The sequence below is a fragment of the Brassica napus genome, chromosome A6 (genome assembly GCF_020379485.1).
Source record: "Brassica napus cultivar Da-Ae chromosome A6, Da-Ae, whole genome shotgun sequence".
NCBI lineage: Eukaryota > Viridiplantae > Streptophyta > Magnoliopsida > Brassicales > Brassicaceae > Brassica > Brassica napus.
The window spans coordinates 995,979-1,017,458 of record NC_063439.1 but is presented as its reverse complement, the minus strand read 5'-3'; the positions used below and the strand labels follow the sequence as shown (position 1 = coordinate 1,017,458).

Below are 21,480 nucleotides of genomic sequence, written 5' to 3'. Positions count from 1 at the left end.
TTAAAATTTCTATCATATTCTACATTTGTATTAATGTATGCTTAACTCTATTTCATGGTAAATGAGCATCTTTCAATTATTTTTATCAATTAATTTAGTAAAACTTCATAATACCCCCTAAATCGATGGAATAGCCAATATAAAATTATTATTTTCTTGATAAACGAAGAGCACAAAGGCTCCAAACTTCTTTGAACATCATCAAATGTTAGTGCATGATGCAACTAAGCATTAAAAAACATTATCTTATTTTTTGAAATTTTCTCAAAATCTATGGACTAACCCCTACAAAAATATTGAGTTTTTGGTAAATACTTTATATACTGAATCCTATAATCTTTAGTGTTGTTTTAAAATTTCTACCATATTCTACATTTGTATTAATATATGCTAAACTCTTTTTCATGGTAAATGAGCATCGTTCAATTGTTTTTATCAATTAATTTAGTAAAACTTCATAATACCCCCTAAATCGATGGAATAACCAATATAAAATTATTATTTTCTTGATAAACGGAGAGCACAAAAGCACCAAACCTCTTTGAACATCATCATATGTTAGTGCAGGATGAAACTAGGTATTAAAACAATATTGTCATATTTTTTGAATTTTTCTCAAAATATATGGACTTTGGTGTCTTGGTGACCGCACTGAAAATCTTTAAAAAAAAATCTTGTACATAAAAGTAGTCTCAGTGAGTCATGAGCATCGCATGACCATGACGATAGGGAGTCTAGGGACCTTACGAGTATAATATGTTGGAACTTGGAAGGAGAAACTGATTTCTCAAAAATGCTGTTATTCTCTATAATTTATGTTGTAATTGTTTTATTTTTGAGTGATAACATAAAGATACACGCAACACTCAAACATATAAAACTAGGGCCGGCCCGCCCTACGGGCGGGAAGCTAGAAAAAAAAATATTTTATATGAATTTACATTAATTTATGAAGCATTTTTTTAAAAAAAAATTGTAGATTAAAAATGATAGTATAAACCAAAAAAGAAATATCTAAGTATCTTAAATTTAGGTTCAAGGAAGTACACTTAAAAAGGGAAAAGTTAACAAACTTGAGACTCATCCAATCCACCTTGAATTATTATTTTCTTGCGGTTTTTGCATTGTCATATTTTGGTCAAATTGGATTTCATAGAACCAAGTAGCCACTCGAGAACAATCTGATTTCATCTTAGTCAGAGTTCAAAAACTACACACTATAACGTGTAAATAGCTAAAATATGTCTGAATTATTTATTTTTTAGCAAGAGAACATTAAGATAAGAAATCTTGAAACAGTTCAATTTAACTTGCATGCTTCTCAAGACCAACTAATGACCACTATTAGTCTACTAAAGAGTGTGAGTATGAGTATGAAAGTAGATACCTTTTAACCGTACACCACATGACCATTATAGAGCAAATACAAATCATGTCTCAAACTACTTACTTAAGTTAATCAAAATGATATACAGACAAAAACAGGCACTTTGACTTTAACCACACACCACATGAACACTCTATAGCAAACACAAATCATGTCTCAACCAAATGATATAAAAAGCCGCACACTTTGAGAACATGAATGGGTTCCACCATAAAAAGCTAATGAATTCAAAAACTCAACTCACTTTGAACAGAGCAATAATCATACATTTTAAAAAATTGTTTACTTCAACAAACGTCTCATGAAACCATTTAAAATGGTCTCACAAATGAAATGGTAAACAACGCAAAACACATTGAGCAGATGAACGGGTTCCATCAATAAAAGCTAATGACTTTCAAAAAGCTAAAAAGGATTCCTTAAACCACTATGTAATTAAGCAACAATCAAATATCAGATACTTTATTATCTACTTTTCTATAAACGTAAATAGCGATTTTGAAAACAAACCAGTTCCTGCAGCTGGAAGGGCCTGCCTATAGCTCTTGTCTTGCACATCTCCAGCAGAGAACACACCAACCACACTCGTCTTAGTGGTACCAGGCTTGGTCACCACATACCCATCCTCATCAAGCTCAAGCTGGCTATCCAAGAACTTCGTTGCCGGCTCATGACCAATCGCAAAGAACAACCCAGACATTTTCAAATCCGAAACATCACCAGTAACAACGTTCTTCACCTTCAAACAACCAAACACGCCTTTCTATGTTGCATGATCTTCGTCGCCTTGAACGTACCTCGCCTCCTCCATCACCGAGTCTCCGCTGCCGATAACCACCAGAGACTTGTTCCTAAAGATCGGAGTGGTGCCGTCGCATACAGCACATGCCGAGATCCCCCGTTCCAGAAACCATCAGCGCCTTCGCCAGATCCGGCGAAGCTCAGCCGTTTCGCAACAGCTCCGGTTGAGATGATGACGGAATTGGTGCTTCGGCGAGCACCGTTCTTGAATCGGTGAAGAGCTTGAACGGCCTCGAGGAGAAATCAACCTTGGTGACCTCTCCGTGAAGATCTCGGTGCCAAACCTCTCTGATGATTGCTTCCGGAACTTGTCGACGATGTCGATGCCAAGGATGCCTAAGGGGAAGTTGGCACTACAAAAAAAAGTCTACATTGATAGCACATTGTTACAATACGTTTTACTAAACAAAACTGCTATCGTAGATGATTTAAAAAATTTCGTATCATATAATAGCATTAGATAAATGCTATAAAAGAGTTTTAGTAAGCAGGAACTTAAAATTAGATATTCCGCTAAATACTTTGTGAAAATCTCATCACTAATCAATTTTCCTCTCTTTAATTCTCATTTTTCCCTCTCTTAAAAAGTAACCACTAAGGTGCAAGTGCGAGGATCCACTTTCTTTTAACTACAACCATTGATTAAAATAAATCTAATGGCCCAAAATGAACAAAGTGAAAAATGTGTTCTTCCTCTATCTCCTACCTTTCCTTTCGTATTCTCTATCTTTTTTTTTCTTTTGAACAAAGGCTTAACTCTATCTCTTTTCTTATCTCATGTTCTTCATTCTTAAACAAAATTACCCCATAAACGAAATCTGTCACAGCCACCACCATCACCATAATCTCTGTCTCCTCGTTCTCTACCTCCGCTAACGAAGCTGTCTCAGCCACCATCACCATAACCTCCGCCGCTGCCACCATCTTCTTAATCTCCACCTCCTCGTTATCGTTCTCCGCTAATGAACTCTGTTTCAACCATCACCACGAAATATGTCTCAACCACTCTTTTATCTATTCTCTTATCAAAGCTTATTCTTGTCCAGATGCAGATTCATGAAGAAGATGGAGTTTTCTCCACCATCGATTCAAGATCTGATGCGAGTAATGAGAGATTGGCTGGAAGCGGAGACATGATGAAGCTACGGTGGAGGCGGTGAAGCCGAAGGAGTAGTAACCGAAGTCGGGCTTAGAGAGGAAGAAGACGACGAAATTCATGGTGGTGGTTAGCTGACCGCCGGGAGGCGAGGCTTGAGCTCCTGGCCCAATGCATCGATTCTTCAGGATTAGGCCCAGACACGCGATTACACAGTCCAAGCCCACACCAGAGTTAATGAAACGGTGAGTCTCATGTTCAGGACATGTGGCGCGATTGTATGAAGCGAGTTTCCAGGCTGGATCCGACGTGGCGCAACAGGAGGGACACAAACATTTTTTTATATATATAGATATATAAACCATGCTTAAGACTCAATGCCCAGTCATCACATATATTTCTCGATGATCTCCCTCAGTGTCTTTACTTCAAGAGCTCCGGCGCGAGTAGCCACTAAGTATCCCCCTTTGAAAACAACGATGGTGGGGAGAGCTCGTATGTCCCAACGTGGTGCGATCTCTCGCTCTAAATCAATATCGGCTGTGAACATAACCATCACCGGGACTTTGGACTCCATCACCTATGAATCCCAGTCTGATTCAGCGACATAAGGGACTATACAAACAACAATGGATTTAACATAAAAAATGCGATGATGTTGTCAAAAAAAAAAGAATGCGATGATTTCATTTGGAAAGATGGGTGCATAGAGAATATCCCGAATTTTTGTATAGAAGATTATCCACGTTATGTAAGATACTTATTTTTTTTTTTTTTTAAGTTGATACCTTGGAGCTTAGTGGAGCTGAGCAAATCATCAGAGTATAGTGAGGATGACACATAAGTCTTGATCAAGGCACCGGACTCTGAGCACATCCCAACACTAAACCCTAAACACACAAAGCACATAACCGTTATTACCAAACGGTTCAAATCCCTAATTTCATCCATCAAAATCAGTGCTCTCTCTGTCTCTCTCGTTGTGACTTCTCTTGTTGGCAACAAAACCCTCGTTTTATAAGCGTCTTGAAGGCTAATGAGATAATGGCACCAAGATCTCAAATCTCTCTCACACAATGCATAGAGAACTTTCTAAGGCATGTATTCTGAGGTCCTAAGAGCATCATTAGTGGTAGAAGTTCTTCCCATGGTATCTAATCAATAAAAAAACTAGTATAATATTATTTGTAATTAAATTTCAAAACTAAATGAAATTTACCCAATGAAAAGAAGATAAAATGGAAGCGGAGTCTCTTCAGATTTTTTTTAGTCTCTTCAAGAAGAAACGTTTTTCATTCTCTCTCTTCCTTGTTCATTTATTTTCATTAATTTAATAATTAGAGATCAGTTGAGAATTCATCGCTGCGCATGGCCTAATTAAATGCTGTCCAAATTGAATGCATTTATAATTAAAATAATAATATCGCCACGTTCACTTTGTAGTCTTATCTTCTTCTTGTTTTTAAAGTCTTTTTTTTTTTGATAAAAATCCACTTGATTTATATAGTTTGATATATATATTGTTTTGGTCTAAAATAAAATAAAAAATGAAGTGATGACTGGTATGTAATTACATAAGCGAATCAAATTGATAAAATATAAATCAATTACTTAAGAGTTTTAAATAATAACTCACAAGCAAAGATGTTTTTATTACAATAGTTTACAATATACTACTATTCAAATGAAATGACAACCATAATTTTAACTTCTTGATCACAATTATTTGAATTGTTTATTTATTATTATATAATTTTTTATATAAAGTATATATTTTTAAAATATGATTTCAGATTATGAGATTACATTATTTAAATATATTCTTATTTTCTAATTATTTGATCAAAAATACACTACTAAAAACATTTAACATTAATTTTAATATTTATTACATTATTTTAGAAATATATCTAATTAAAATAGAGTTACTGATTAAAAATGGATTGATAATTTGTTTACTAAAATTATTTGAAAAAATAAAACATTTTAATAGAAATATACTTTTATCATCTATAACTGATTATAATATTTCTTAAACAGAATATCTAGAAAATAAAATTATATAAGTACACTATTTATGGGGAGATTCACACATGACCAACTGATCAAATCATAATTTTTCAGTTGTTTTATGTTATTATATTCAAAATATTTAATCAATGGATGAGTTTTTTTTTTAAAAAATATTGGTTCGTGTAATTCTGAACCCATTAACAATTCATTTGTATTATATTTTTGTATAATTTTGAAAATAATAAATTTGTATATAGATATACAAGTAAAAATATTTCATGTATATGTCACATTATATATTAGTTTTGCAAGTAACTATATTTTTCTAAATATTGCAGTTTGTAAAATTATTTTCATTTATGCATTGAACTTATTCGCTATAAACTTCTTTGAACTACAATACAGTTATCTGAGACGGATAAGCCTAGTCTACATTAAATTGCGTGAAATAAGTCGGTTGATGAATCAATTAGTAGGTACATCCACCCATTCCAGAATCACTTCAGCAGGACCATTCCACAAATTAATTGTAATAAACATAAAAGATAAACATAAAGAAAACATTTAAAAATAAATTAAGACAAACATCAACGTTATCGTTGGAAATCTCACATCTAAAATATGGATTGTACATATCCACTAGTATAATAGAGAAATGAAACAATTCACTAATTACTAATTTTTTTTTTCTGATTTGAAAATCAATAAAACCTTTTTTATTTTTTGAAACACCTTTCAATAAAACCTTTCACAGATTGAATCCTGATGAATAACTATTTTCTCTCGATGTGTGTGAGTAGCTCTTGTTGGTTACAAGCCGTTTAATAAGCCGTCTTTAAGGTCAATGAGACAATGGGACCAAGATCTCAGATTTCTCTCACACAATTGACACACCTCTTTCAAGCATATATCACGTTCTGCAGTCCTAGTCAAATGCTCTCCTGATTGAAGCTAATAATAATAATAATATGACTACATATTCTCACTCTATAATATAATCATTATCTTTCTTAGATGTATTAATTAAACACAAGTATTCATATATCTTATCCTAGTAGTATGCTACTGCATAAGACTACAAAAGATTGGTGGTTCTTACAGCATATATCATATAAATATTAGTCCCTGATTTGATTACACAAGTCACACTTAAAAACAAGGAAAAGGGTTGAAGTGTAAAATTCGAAAGCATGATCTGTATTTGTACGCTAGGACATGCTTCTTTGGCACATTGAAGATTCAAGGTTTCGACTCCGTGAGCTTTATGATTCCATTTTATGTTACCATCATATAGCCCATTTTCAAGTACTTTGAGCTGCTATGGATCCTCTTTTAGCTGCAAGGGCGTTTGTTGAAGTTCCCTATATATACTTTCAGAAACTTGGAATAGGAGCTCTACCAACAACATAGCACTTCTCCTATTTTTCTAGTGCCTCTTCACACCGTTCACTACCTATGCATTACCCAGATGGTACAGATCTTAAGGCCGGAAAACCAAATTTTGAGTTATAAAAAATGTTAGTATTTCAAACCAACACCGTAGAGCTTCCTTAAAATTATAAAGTGATTTATTGCAAACGACAAAACTTGTTTTTCCATGATCCTTGGATCAACATCTATATGTGATCGCACCGAAATTGCTTCATCAAGGTCACCATAAAAACACATTATTAACATCCATCTGATACACTTTTCAATCTTGAAAAGCTGCGAGTTTGAGAAAAGCTCTTGGGGTCACTAATTTTGCAATAGGAGTAAAACTCTCATTCTAGTCTACATCCTATGTTTGAAAATCACCAAAAACTACAAGTCAACTTTGTATCTTTCAATCAAACAATCCATTTTTACAGAGAGTTGTTAATGACGGTCAAAGTCTTACTATCCTCAAGAGCAATGATGGTAAGGACATTACGCGGAAGTATTATAATACGTTGGAAGGAGAAACTGTTACCTCAGGAGATGCTATTTTTCTCGAGTAATCATGTTGTAGTAATTTTATTTTTGCGTAATAACATAAAGATACACGCAACACCAGGGCCGGCTTACAAGGGGGGGACAAGCGGTGCGACCGTCCCGGGTCCGAGTCCGTGTCCCTCCGTGTAATGATAAATAAGGGGCCCAATTTTTTATAAATCTATATTTTTATATATAAAAAAAATTATAAATACAATAAATAAAATTGAAAAGGGCCCAAAATTATTTGATATGTATATAGTTTTATTTTCATTACAAAATATACAAAATATTATGGATTAAATTTTAAAAATATTTTAAACATTATCTCTATATAAATTTTAGAGAGTAAAATTTTTTTTTTTTTGCCCTAGGGCCTCTAGAAGTGTTGAGCCGGCCCTGCGCAACACTCAAACATTTTTAGATATAAAAACCATACGTAAGACTCAATGCCCAAGAGTTCTCATATATATTTCTCGACGATATCCATCTGTGTCGCTTCGTTAAGAAATCCTGTGCGCTTATCCATTACTTTTCCCAATTTGAAAACAACTGTGGTGGGGCAAGTTAGTACACCCCAACGTGCTCCGATCTCTGGCTCGTCATCAAGGTCGACACTGTAGAATTTGAACCTCCCTGCGAATTTCAAGTCCAAAGTGTCCATATTGAAACTCATGATAAAACATGTTGGGCACAAGTAGGCTGTGAACAAAACCATCACCGGGGCTTTGGACTCCATCACCAATGAATCCCAGTCCGATTTAGTGACTTCGTGGACTATATACACAAAGAACAAAACAGAGATTTAAATAAAAAATGCAATGATTTCATTTTAAAAGATGGGTTGTGCATAGTGTGATTATCCTACAAATTTTTTATAATCCACGATATTTAAGATAGCAAAAAAAAGGTTGATAATTTGGAGCTTTGTGGAACTGAGCAAGTCATCAGAGTGTAGTGTGGAAGACACGTAAGTCTTGATCAAGGCATCGGACTCTGAGCACATCCCAACACTAAGCCCTAAACACACAAAGCACATAACCGTTATTACCAAACGGTACAAAACCCTAATTTCATCCATCAAGTCAGTGCTCTCTCTGTCTCTCTCGTTGTGACATCTCTTGTTGGCAACAAAAACCGTCTCTTTATAAGCGTCTTGAAGGTCAATTAGATAATGGCACCAAAATCTCAAATCTCTCTCACACAATGAATAAAGAAGGCATGTGTATCACGTTCTGCGGTCCTAATTAAATGCTGTCCAGATTGAATGCATTTCTGATTAATAATATAGCCACGTTCACTTTGTAGTCTTATATCTTCTTCTTCTTTTTTGAAAAAGTCTTCCTTTTTTTGAAAAAAGATCCACTGAATTATATAATTTGATATATATTGTTTTTGTCTAAAATAAAATAAAATAAAAAATGAAGTGGTATGTAATTACATAAGCGAATCAAATTTATAATATTTAAAATATAAATAAATTACTTTGAGTTCTACAACGTAATAATAACTTATTACACTAGTTTAACAATATACTATTCATCGAAATGACAACCATAATTTTAACTTCTTGACCACAATTATTTGAATTTTTTTATTTAGCATTATAATAATTTTAAAATATATATTTTAAATATAATTTCAGATTATGAGATTAGATTATTTAAAGATATTCTTATTTTCTAATTATCATCAAAAATACATTACAAGTAAAACTAATAATTTTAATATTTATTACATTATTTTAGAAATACCTCTAATTAAAATAGAGTTACTGATTAAAAATAGATTGATAATTTATTTATTAAAAATATTATTTGAAAATAAGTTTTTTAAGAGAAATATACATTTGTCATCTGTAACTGATTATAATATTTCTTAAACAGTAATATCTAGAAAATAAAATTAATCACTCAATTAATTAAAAAATCATTGATATTATTTATATAATAAGATTCATAAAATTATATAAGTATCCTATTTATAGGGACCTTCACACATGACCAACTGATCAAATCATAATTTCCAGTTGTCGTGTACTTCTGAACCCATTAACAATTCATTTGTATTATTTTTTTGTATAATTTTGAAAATAATACATTGGTATATAAATATACAAGTAAAAATATATTTCAATTATATGTCACATTAAATACTAGATTTGCAAGTAATTATATTTCTAAATATTGCAGTTTGTAATATTATTTTCATTTATGCATTGAACTTTTTCGCTATAAACTTTTTTGAAGTACAATACAGTTATCTGACACGGATAGCCTAGTCTGCATAAAATTGCGTGATATAATTCAGTTGTTGAATCTATTAGTAGGTACATCCATCCACCTTCCACAATCACTTCAGCAGGACCATTCCACAGATTCATTGTAATAAACACAAAAAGACCTTAAGCAAAAAAAAACATAAAAGATAAACATAAAGAAAACATTTAAAAATATATTAAGAGAAACAGCAACGTCATTGTTGGAAATCTCACATCTAAAATATGATTGTACATACCCACTAGTATAATAGAGAAATGTCACTAATTGCTAATTGTTTTTCTGATTTGAAAATCAATAAAACCTTTCACAGATTGAATCCTGATGAATCATTATTTTCTCTCGATGTGTGTGAGTAGCTCTTGTTGGTTACAAGTCGTTTAATAAGCGTCTTTAAGGTCAATGAGACAATGGGACCAAGATCTCAGATTTCTCTCACCCAATTGACACACCTCTTTCAAGCATATATCACGTTCTGCTGTCCTAGTCAAATGCTCTCCTGATTGAAGCTAATAATAATAATAATAATATGACCAGAGCCGTGCTCACCTTATCAATTTTGGGGCATTGGCTCCAGACCCCTTCTCACATTAGTACATTTTGGGACTTCTATATTCATAAATCATATAATTAATATATGATACGATAAAAACTATAATTATCTCTTAATACTTTTCAATAATATTACTATTTCTACTTAGTTGTTGTGAATATTAATTTCATTCTATATTTTTTATTTTGAATGTCTTCTCTGCATATAGTTTGAGTTTGTATATACAATTTTCAGTTGTAACCAAAATATAACTTTTGCCATTAATTTTCATAAGATTATTTTTTCTTAAAAATTATTTTAAAATATAAGATAAGAAAACAATTTATTTTCTGGTTCGTATTAAAAAAATTAATACGCATATTTGATATAAAATAAATTATTTTTATCCTAGACCCCTAATAACCTTCGCACGACACTGAATATGACTACATATTCTCACTCTATAATATAATCATTATCTTTATTAGATGTATTAATTAAACACAAGTATTCATATATATTATCCTAGTAGTATGCTACTGCGTAAGACTACAAAAGATTGGTGGTTCTTACAGCATATCATATAATATTCGGCCCTGATTCGATTACACAAGTACATTTAAAAACAAGGAAAAGTGTTCTACACCCTGTGACATCGATCGACAGTGAAGCGCGCAGAAGCCATTCGGTTCCAGCCGATTTAGAGCACAAGACTTCACCAATTTACAAGATTACCCTTGACAAGTTTTCACCTAATATTTATAGCTTACCAACATGTTAGAGGCAAAATGTGCTTTCTTGTTTGCTTAGCCATGTCTGAATAGTTCTCTTGTTAGGTTTAAGGTTTAAATAGGTTATCAGCCCCAACTATAGATTGCTAGTTGTGATATTCATCATTAGGATTGAGATTTAGGTAAACTTAACATAAAAATTGGTTTAACTTAAATATTTGGATAGAAGATCAATAGATATTTTAAGTATTTTATGTATTTTAAGTATCGTTTAACTATTTTAAACATGTACTTATAACTATTTGTATATATTTCCAAGTATTTTGGACAACTTAAAAACATCTTGTATATTTTGTATATTCTTTTAGATATTAAATTTAAAAATAATTAATATATTTAAGTATATAAATCTGGTTCGGATATATTTTGATACCCGAAATATTTCGGTTCCGGTTCTCTAGATACCAAAATTTTGAACCTATTCGGATATCTAATCAATTTGGTTAAAGTTCAGTACTATATTTTGGATCGGTTTTGGTTCGGTTTTTTTTTTTGGATTTGGATTTTTTGCAAACCCTGTATTTTTATTGTGACAAAATTTTAAGCGAAAATGATGATTGTTCATATTAATTTTGGGTATGCAATCATTTTTAAACCAAAACACATTTTACTATGTATGTGGTCCATTTGATTAATCATTAAAAACTGTTTTAAGTCAATTTAAGAAAAACAATAGGCTGAACATAAAAAATTTATCATTTAAGATTGTAAATCGACACTTCCAAATATTATCTCTCGGTGTTGTGACGAATAGAAAGGGGTTAGGTTAGGAAAGCAAATTTGTTGTACAATTTGTGTTCTCGACTATGTGATTTCAATAGCTTCTAAATAAATCTTGTTGTATCGATCTCTTGTAGGATTTTTGAACAATATTAATTTATAAAATCTTACACATGCTGAATTATTTCTCAATTAATATATAGGAGATTAGAGTAATCACATAAATCAACATAATACCTCTTGTGTATTTACAATATACCTATGGTGAATAAATCAAAATAATCATTTTATTTATTTAATATGGTATATAACTATATTCCAATGGTATTGACATAAATATATAGCATATTTTAATATAATACTTATTATTGAGACTTTCTACTTATATGGTTTTATAAAAATTTGTATATTTGATGTAACAAAAAATTTAAATCATTAATCCCAAATTTTTGATGTGATATTTTTCGATGCAAATTTTAAAATTAAAATATTAAAGTCTCAATACTCTTTCAATGCAAATTTCAAAATTGACATATTTATGTATTTTTAAATGGTATGGTACATAGTTTAATTTAAAAAATATTAATATATATATATATTTTTATGTGAATATCTATTAAATAAAAATTGATATTAATACAATTTTATGATCATTGTATCTTGTTATAACAAAACAAATAAAGCTAATGATCATAAATTTTTCAAAGGAATGTTTAAATTTTTTGTAATTTAAAGTCGTTTTAGAAAATTAAAATATAACATGTATGAAAAATCTAAATTTTTTATTATATGGTTAATATGATTGTTAAATTTCTTTTAATAATATAAAATTAAACAAAAATGAAGAATGATACAAAAATTGTTGTCAAATATTTTATATATAATCATTAATTTTCATATATGTGTTAATCATATTAGGTAACACCGTAGCTTTTATATAAGAAAATAATACATGTTTCTTATATTTTGAGTTAATATAATGTACCTTAGCAATTGGATTTTGGACCTACAAATTATTCAATTGATTATTATGTTGTCACGTAAGACAAATTGACATTCTAATTAAGTGACACATCATCAAATCTCTTTTTTAATTAATATAAAATAGGTTACTATTTTTTAAATAATTTTCAATTAATATATATGATTAGGTACAAGACTACACCTAAGTCGATGTTTAATTTTAATCGATGTTTTAAGATTTTATTTTTATATCAATTTAACTAATGATTTCAATTTTTTTAAAATATTTATATATTATTTGATGTTTTAACCATTTATACTATATTTTATGAATTAGCTTTAGTTAATGTAAAAAGAAATAAATAAATAAAATTTAACAGTTTTAATTGGTGTGCAAAAAAAAACCTTAAACACAAAGTAAATTGAAACAGAGAGAATAGTTGATTACCATAAAATAAATTACTGATGCAAAAATATTAAAAATAACTTTTCATAAAGATATAAAGTTATAAACTATAAATATATTATAAATAACTTTTCACTAAGAGATCGATTTATAAGCACTCTCATTGATAGCTTGACTGGTTTCCCCACTACCATCCGCAAACGCAGCTTTTGAGGTTAGTGGCGGTTGACAGCGTTCCGAAACAATCATACAAACCGTTACAAATCGCTTCAAACCGCTCCGAACCTCTCAAATTCAAAAGCTGGTTCCAGCTAGCGTTTGCGGTTGCGGGAGGTTAATTTTTTTTCTTTTTTAAAAAAAAACCATATAAATACAAAAATAAAAATATTCAATAAATTTTTTAAAATGGAATTATAAAAATACTAAAATATATATATTATATTTTAATTAATATTATAAAATTTTAAAATAAAAATATTTTCTATAATTTTAAAAATTTAAAACTATAACTTTGAAAATATAATTTACATATTTATTATAATATTATGATTTTTTGATATTTTTATAATTATATAAAATGTAAATATTGTTAATTTATTATTTAACTGCGGCTGTATTTGGTAGTTAACCAGTCATAAGTATCCCGCAAACGCACCAATTTCTAACCGCATAACCAGTCGTACAAATCTCTTAAAACCGCTAGAAACCACAACCATCCGCATCTGCAAACGCCCGCAGCCGCAACCGCAACCGCTGCGTTTGAATCAGTCAGGCCCTGAATCTCTCATTTGATCAAGTCATACTTTTTTTTTGAAGATTAACACTTTGTAACTAAAAATAGAAATTTTGACAAAAAAAAAATAGAAATCAGTGCATGTAGCCTCCCTTATGTTTAGTACTCGATTTCCACCTTCAATATTCCCACTTTTTGCTCATTTCAGCTTGCTATTTAACTACCTCAGAACATACAATATTTTCCAAAATAAATAGTTTCAAATTTCTCAAAAAATATTTTATTCTGAGGCAAATTATCACGAGCGCTACTAATTAACCCAAAATGAAGTTTATTCCATTGATGTGCATCGTCTTTGTGATGATGTTGACATCATTCCCGGCTACGATCAATAGTGATTGCCTTAAAACTATTATGTCGTGTATGCCCGGAGTGGAAGACAAAGTTCCGATAAATAACCAGTGGAAGGCAAAATGTTGTGCAGTTTGGAACGGGACAATAACACCAGAATTATTAGCTTGTGTCTGTCGTGTAAGGAAAAATCCTATCGACAATTCGTTTTTTAACCGAGTTTTAAGAACTTGTCAATTAGGAAATGCACGATTCAAGTGTTAACGATGTTAACATAAAATTGTCAAATCACCTATGATCGTCAAACTAAACTGGAGATAATAAGGTATAATAATTATTCGGATATTTTCGAATTTCTTTTAATCATTTAGTTAAGTTATTGTTGAGGAGATATAATTGGTATTGTTTACGTTCATGCTCGTGTGAATTACGATTCCATGTTTTTCAATTGTTTCTATGTATTTTCTTATATTCTGAAGTAAATTTTAAACCAAAAAAGTTATTGTCTACTCTAAAACAATCGAGATTTGTAATAAGAATACTACTTAGGCACTTCTTTTTCATATCCCTGCTTATCCAATATTATCATTTCTTACTCTTAATTATCAACTTTCATCTTCTAGTACTTTGAAAACAGACCCCATTGGGTTCGTACAAACAGATATATCGTCTACATTTATGTTAATTCTCTTATTTAATTCAATTAGTTTTAAATATCTTCATTTCATCTAGAAGCTGTTCATCAAACTCTATATATGTTTAGGGTGAAAATGCAGAATTTGCCAAGGCTTAAAAGAAGATGTGGGATATCAATCCGGCGACTTAGGAACTTAATTACAAGATGTCCATTACTTTGTGATTCCTAAATATTTTTTTTGCATATCTACACCAACTTTTTTCCCTTTGTTAGATGTACACGAGAGCTTATGCCAATAAGATGACATAAAAGCAAGTGTGTTTCTTTTCTTCAAATGTTTTACATACATGAAAATAATTTTTTTACAGGTGTAGATTCATTGCTTAGTACTCCCTCCGTGTACAAAAAATGATGTTTTAGTTTTTTTCGTTGTACACAAAAGATTTTGATGTTTTGACTTTAATTAATGCATTTTCATTTAAAACTAAAAATATTAATTAAAATATTAATAAAAGTATATCAACCTTTATTGGGAAACAAATAACACTAACTAAAATTAATTAACAAATAATAATTAATTAGTTGTTTAACATGTGTACACGTCCTAAACATCAACCTTTTAAATTCAGAGGTAATAGTATTTTGGTTTTATAGAGAAGCAGGCACTTACAAGTATATGAAAGCTCGATCATATTGAAGAGGTTGGTAAGTTATCGACCTCTATAACAACCTATCAATGATGCTAAACCAAAATCAGTTCGTATACATATGGAAAATTTTCGCTGCGTTTGAGTCCTTGTCATTTTGTTATGGAACAAAATGAATAAATATTCATTTTTATTTCTTTTATTTCGTTCTTATTCATTTATTTCCTACTCATTCATATTCCTATTTTAATGGCCACTATTTAGAGCCATAATGATAAGCTTAGATCGACAATATCTCTTTTTTTTTCTGTAATTAAAGTCCTTCCCTTAGCTTTACACTATAATAAACATTTGCAAAATCTTAATACTGACTGATTTTGGTATATTATCTTTTTTATCTTTGTGACTGATCCTAAATAAAGGGACAAGTTAAACGATTACTCAAAGTTTAACAACAATTTCTGCAAAACGAATTTCAAAAGACATGCCAATTTTCATGGTTGATCATTAAAAATGTATATAGAAGGTCAGATTGGGTACAAGCAGGGGCGTAGCCAGTGCATGACTAATGGGGGTACGTGCACCCGTAATCTTTTAGATATTATGATTTTAGTATCTAAACTGCCAAGAAAATTAGCTAGGAAAAATGGTAAGAGTGTACTTGTGCACCCATTGATATCTCAAGTTCGATCCTTCTTTTGGTATTTATTTTAATTATATAAGATGTGCACCCATTAAAATAAAATTCTGGCTTCGCCCCTGGGTACAAGACTACAAACTAAGTGACTTTCACTTAATAATAGTTGATTACCATCAGATAAACTTACAATATGTCATAAATAACCGATGCAAAAATGATATTATAAATAAATTTTCACAAAAATATAAACTATAAATATATTAAAATAACTTTGTATGAACATAAATGATCATAAAGAATTCAAAAAAAAAAATCTCTATTTTAACTTTGTTTTTGCTTAATCTTTTTAGTTTTTTTACACACTTAATATACTCATAATAATAATTCCAAACTATTAAAATTATTTTAATAATTTAAATTTATCTTTTATGCATCTAACGTATAAATCACTTAGCATTAACAAAATATTTAAACTATTTTGTAAATTGTCTATATCCGTTCTGAAAACTTAACTGATTATATTTGCTTATGCAATTAATTAAAGCTAGTTTCGACCTCCTCGTCTTCAGTCCCTGGTGTCGATACCTTGTTCCTTTTTTCCTCACCTTGTTCCAACCTCACCGGTCTCCATTCCCTGTTATTTCACTGTGGAGAGTAGCGAGGCAAAACTTGATTATATCTCTTATCTCTCTGCCTCTCGTAATTTTCTGACAGTTTACGTTGTGAATCCGGGGAGCTATGTCGGCTGGGACTGGTTCGACATGCACTCCGTGAGTCGATAGGATAGGAAGATCTCTGTTTCTTCCTCTCGTTATTGGTTCAGTTCGAGTATCCTGAGTTTGTTCTGAACCGCGATCGATCACCTTCACGTACCATGCAAGGAAAAGGATATTATAAATAACTTTTCATAAAGATCTTGCATTCAGAATTTATGAGAGTCATCTTCATAAGATTCATCATCTTCAGAAGAGTAATCATCGTCACCACCAGGGTTGTCTTCTTCTTCACCACCCTGTGAAAAAATTTAAGTTCATCTACCATTTGAAGTGAATAGATTAAAGTTTAAGTTTCTATTCCCCAATCGAATATCTCACCCTTGGTTAAGAACAACGACCATTTGCTATCTAAAGTTTAAGTTTCTCTTATTGGTTCATTTGCTGTTTGGAATGAATAAATTTGAAGTATCTCTTCTCCAATATATTCAATGTTGTGCTTACTTGTATTTCTAACGATTTCAGATTATTGTTTCTTGGACTATTTTTGGCATAAAAGTATTTAATAAACCATCACTTAACTATTATACTAGACTAGACTAGAGGATTTCCACAATTGTTGTTTAAAAAAATGGATCATAGCTAAGTCAGTTAGTGCTATTATCCTTCTAACGGTTTCGGATAATGTTGAGATAACAACTATATAAATACATATAAATCATAAAAGACAGAAGATATGAATTTGAAACCAAACCCTAAATTTAGAAATACACACAAGTCAATGACCCTGGCTTATCATAAACAACTGAACTACAGGTTTCATTACTAAATATAAATCAGTTTAAATCTTTGTGTTGTCACATGTAAGTCATCATCTTGAACAAAAAAAAAAATCTGAAACCTCTTTCTTTCAACAAAAAAAAATGATGAGCTCAGACGAAGATGTGGTTAGTTTCATCACCGTGCTTGGCCTTGCCGTTTTCATTGGTCTCTGCTTCTTGCTTATTGTTCTAATAGCAACCTCAGCGATCATCCTTGTAATCTACGTCATCATCGACTGTATTCTCAGACCATTCTTAGGAACATGTCTCGACCTAGATCTCGAGATCGGAGTCCAAAGAGGCCAACACCGTGCTAGAATCGTTACGTACCATGCAATCATCCCGACCGATCTACACTTACCATATTCCGAGAGAGAAGAAAAAAGAAAACGAGGGTTGACACAAAGCGAGATTGAAACCCTACTCCCGAAATTGCGTGTTGGACAAGGCAACAGCCACGAGGACGAAGAGAGGTCGAGAGAATGTGCCATTTGTCTCAGTGGTTATGTTGTGAATGAAGAATGTAGAGTGTTTCCGGTTTGCAGACATATGTATCATGCGGTTTGTATTGATGCTTGGCTCAAGAATCATCTCACGTGTCCTACTTGCCGTAATGATTTGCCAGATTCATGACAATGACAAGCCTGTTTTGGATTTGTCGAAAGCTGTACATATATATTTTACTCTTTTTCAAGAGCTCTTTAAATCCAAAAATCCACTTGCTAATTTTATTCTTCACGGTGATTCACCTTCATGTGCTTTGCAAATGGCGAGTTTAGTCAGAAACAGAGGACACATGTCCTGCAAAAACTGGGGAATGGCTTGACCTTTTATTAGTTCTATAATCATTACTATATAGTCTGAGTCAAGATTACAATCTAAAAGTAATCAATGAAAACGTATACTAACAGTACATAAGTCATCAAATTTCATCATCAATTAAAATGTATATGAAAACTAATTTTAAGGCTTTCAAAGAACAAAAAAACTTATTATAAGTTTCTCAACTAGGCATGGACGATTCGATTATTATTTTGCTTGGTTTGTTTGAATTTTTTTTAAAAACCGTTCTGGTATTTTTTAAATTCCTTTTAGTTTCAATTCTGGTTTTTCGGCTAACAAAATTAGGAAACATGTTAGTATTTGAAAATTCATGTTAATTTCGGTTAAAGATTTTTGCATAATTTTGGAGTTTCAGATAAAAATTCTCATTAAATATTGAATAATCTGGCTAATTTCAGATATTTTGGATAAAACTACTCATAAAATTCAAATATTATATCATTTTAAGGATTTAAATATTCAGTTTATAATACTTAAAACATTTGATTATTCCAAAACTAAATATAGCTAATATTATAAATAAATAAATTGTATTCAAATTTTGGATACCCATTCAGTTTTAATTTCGGTTAGAATTAGATGTTCATCTCGGTTTAGATTGTTTTGGTTCGGTTCGAAGTAAAAATGCCAAGGGCCTATTCTCAATAATATTCATCATAACATATATTATCACAAATTTGGGGAAAACAACAAAAATTACTTTTCCTATTTCCCTCTACTTCCAAATTATTAGAAACATGAGAAACAAAATGGTGGCTTTGGCTCACCTAACTGATCTGCTTCTCTTACGGTTTCCTTTGATACTCTCTGCGTTAGCATTGTTCTCAGGAAGTGGTTTGGGCTTTTCTTCAAGCTCCTTCACTCCTAACTTAACGAGTTCATCCACAACTGTCTTCATAAAGGCAGCCACATCGTTCCTAAACTTCTTGGAACCGCTCTCACTAGTCTCTTCAATGTCTTGGACGCCACCTTTCACTATAGAAGCAACGGGAGCTCCGTCTTTATAAGCATTACAAGCTTTCACTATGTCAAGTGCCCTCACAAAGTAATGGCTACGAACAAACTCTTCAAAGTACTGCACATATGAAGACATGACAATGTTAAAAAGTTTTTAAGTAATAAGTAATCCGGTTTAGACTAAGTTTTGTACCTTGGGTGGGTTTCTCATGCTGTAAACCATTGTCCTTAACGACAATATGAATACATTTTCACTGTAAACTTTGGAATGAGCCTCGCCTGATGGAGTCCCCATGGTCATCTCGTAGCCAGGTTCGTTGAAGTACGGTTTTTGATTCAAGATGAGAGCTTGGATTGAGACAAGAAGCTGTAACATTGTAGACTCCTTTGGGAGCCATTTCTCCCTAGAGTTACCAGTCCATGTACCGAGAAGACTCAAACATACTTTACCACAGTTGTATAGATTCGGGTTGATTCTTAGCCCACCAGAATGGTAATGAACTTTCTGTCAACGACAAAGTAGAAACTTCAAGTCATCATTAAAGGTCCAAAAACAGAAACACATGTTGACAACATACTGGTGGTGCTGAAGGATAGCTATCAGGGAACTGAATATCGAAAAAGAAAAGACCGTCATGGTATGGAGTTCCCTCAGCTCCAATGATCACAGCTCTCAAAAGATCCATTCTTGTTTCACAAGCTCTCACAAATATAGTCTCTATTTGCAAAAAAAGAAAGAGAGTAAGATTTAAGAAAGAAAGTAGCAAGCATTGATCTGCATTAGTGTATAAACCTAACCTGGCAAATCATTCTCAAGAATCTGCCAATCTGCTTGAACCTTCTTCACCCAATTCTTTGAGTGCTGTTAAGATTAAAGAGATGCATCATGAATATCAAAGAAACAACCCCTGAGATGATAAAGTTTTAACAGTGTTCTAAAAATCAGTCTAGGCGCCCAGGCGCCTAGTTAACAAATAGGGTATGAGCGAAACGATTTTTCCAAATAGATTTTTTTTAAAATAATAAAGCGTCTAACCACCGTCTAGCGATTTCTTTAACAATGAAGGTTTAATCATCACCTGCTTTGAAGCTTTCCCTTTAGAAGCATAGTGATGATCAGAGAAGTCATCAACAGTTTCAAACCTTTTAAAGCTCTTCAGAAAGTCAGCCTGAGCTGAAGGAACAACCTCAGCCGCTAGAGTCTTGGAAGAGCTACCAGAACCATCAAGTTTAAAAGATCTTGAAGGAGGAGGAGCTGGCACCATCACTATATCAGGAGCCTGAGGCAGAACCTTAGTAGTGGATGATGAAACCGAAGAGTAGCTGCTAGTTTGAGGGAAAGCCAAACCAGAGAAGAAATCCCATGACTGAGGAGTCTCCATAGATGTGTTCCAAACCGCTTCCGTCGAGCTGCTTCTACTCCCCTTGGAATTTGGAAACCCCCAAGGCTGAGTAGTGGACATGAACACTTCAGCATCGGTTGGGAAGTCCTGAGAGTTTAGAACTGCTTGAAACATGGAGTAGTCATCAATGTCCACATGATCAAAGAGGTTGTGATCATAAAAGGACCCGTCTTGTATAGCTTTCCCTTTGTTCTTCACATCTATAACACCATTATTGTTGTTGTTGCGGAACTCGTATTGTTCCACATCGATCACTTCAGGAATCACAGCCTACAACAAGATCAAAGGATCAAACTTTAAGAACACAATCAAAAACCCACATAAGCCCTAAAACACAGATGATCAGCAAGCAACAAGGAGGCTCTAAAAAGGACAAAAGTTCACTTTTTTCCGAGGTGAAACCAGTAAAATTGAGCACAGTCAAAACAGATTGATCTCGTAATTGTGGATGATTAAAGAGGATAAAGATCGAACCTTTCTGGGTTTACGAGTTCTTGAACCGGAAGGGAACAGAGGAGGAGCGATCTCCACCACGTCGGGCTCCATATATTATATATTGTTTTTGAAGATTTTTATCAAAATCCCTTTGAATGCTCTCTTTTTATAACAAAAACGAGAGTCCAATTCCTCTTGTTAATGTCTTTATTACTTTCTTTAATTATGATTCGTCCATTTTTGGGTTTAAATGTTTTTAAGACAATTAAAGACTTAGAACACAAGGTCTCTGCGTATGGACCCCACTGAAACCGAACATTAATTTCCCCATATTATGCTGACGTGGCTGAATCCACGGT

At 31.9% G+C, this 21,480-nt stretch overlaps 2 protein-coding genes, 1 long non-coding RNA gene and 1 pseudogene across 5 annotated transcripts; 1 reads left to right on the top strand and 3 right to left on the bottom strand.

Annotated features, from left to right (window-relative positions):
• Nucleotides 1-877: 877 nt before the first annotated feature.
• LOC111213798 lies at nt 878-3,112 on the bottom strand (annotated as a pseudogene).
• A 72-nt stretch (nt 3,113-3,184) lies between these two features.
• LOC106351042 lies at nt 3,185-9,908 on the bottom strand. Of its 2 annotated transcripts, XR_007340075.1 has the most exons (3): nt 8,119-9,843; nt 4,073-8,027; nt 3,185-3,899 (listed from the first exon to the last, which is right to left on the bottom strand). It is a non-coding gene; the product is annotated as an uncharacterized LOC106351042 (long non-coding RNA). The 2 variants fall into 2 exon arrangements; XR_007340074.1 differs by having other exon boundaries at nt 4,073-9,908.
• A 3,780-nt stretch (nt 9,909-13,688) lies between these two features.
• LOC111198810 (putative RING-H2 finger protein ATL19) lies at nt 13,689-18,953 on the top strand. Of its 2 annotated transcripts, none has more exons than XM_048781763.1 (2): nt 13,689-14,350; nt 14,802-18,953. In XM_048781763.1, exon 2 carries the CDS (start codon nt 17,586-17,588, stop codon nt 18,114-18,116), a length of 531 nt encoding a protein of 176 aa, XP_048637720.1. In that variant the 5' UTR covers nt 13,689-14,350; nt 14,802-17,585; the 3' UTR covers nt 18,117-18,953. The 2 variants fall into 2 exon arrangements, with proteins under 2 accessions (XP_048637720.1, XP_048637719.1); XM_048781762.1 differs by having other exon boundaries at nt 13,693-14,350; nt 14,789-18,953.
• Nucleotides 18,946-21,363, bottom strand: LOC106345910 (putative ubiquitin-conjugating enzyme E2 38). Its single transcript, XM_013785128.3, has 6 exons — nt 21,161-21,363; nt 20,363-20,956; nt 20,082-20,145; nt 19,862-20,001; nt 19,477-19,788; nt 18,946-19,401 (listed from the first exon to the last, which is right to left on the bottom strand). The coding sequence occupies exons 1-6, from the start codon at nt 21,230-21,232 to the stop codon at nt 19,090-19,092; spliced, it is 1,494 nt and encodes a 497-aa protein (XP_013640582.1). The 5' UTR covers nt 21,233-21,363; the 3' UTR covers nt 18,946-19,089.
• Between the last annotated feature and the right edge of the window lie 117 nt (nt 21,364-21,480).

Coding starts and splice junctions, on each gene's coding strand:
- LOC111198810 (XM_048781763.1), top strand. CDS start 17,586: ATGATGAGCTCAGACGAAGATGTGGTTAGTTTCATCACCGTGCTTGGC.
- LOC106345910 (XM_013785128.3), bottom strand. CDS start 21,232: ATGGAGCCCGACGTGGTGGAGATCGCTCCTCCTCTGTTCCCTTCCGGT. Junction 20,002..20,081: donor TCTTGAGAATGATTTGCCAG/GTTAGGTTTATA, acceptor TTTTGCAAATAG/AGACTATATTTGTGAGAGCT. Junction 19,402..19,476: donor GCATGAGAAACCCACCCAAG/GTACAAAACTTA, acceptor TCATATGTGCAG/TACTTTGAAGAGTTTGTTCG.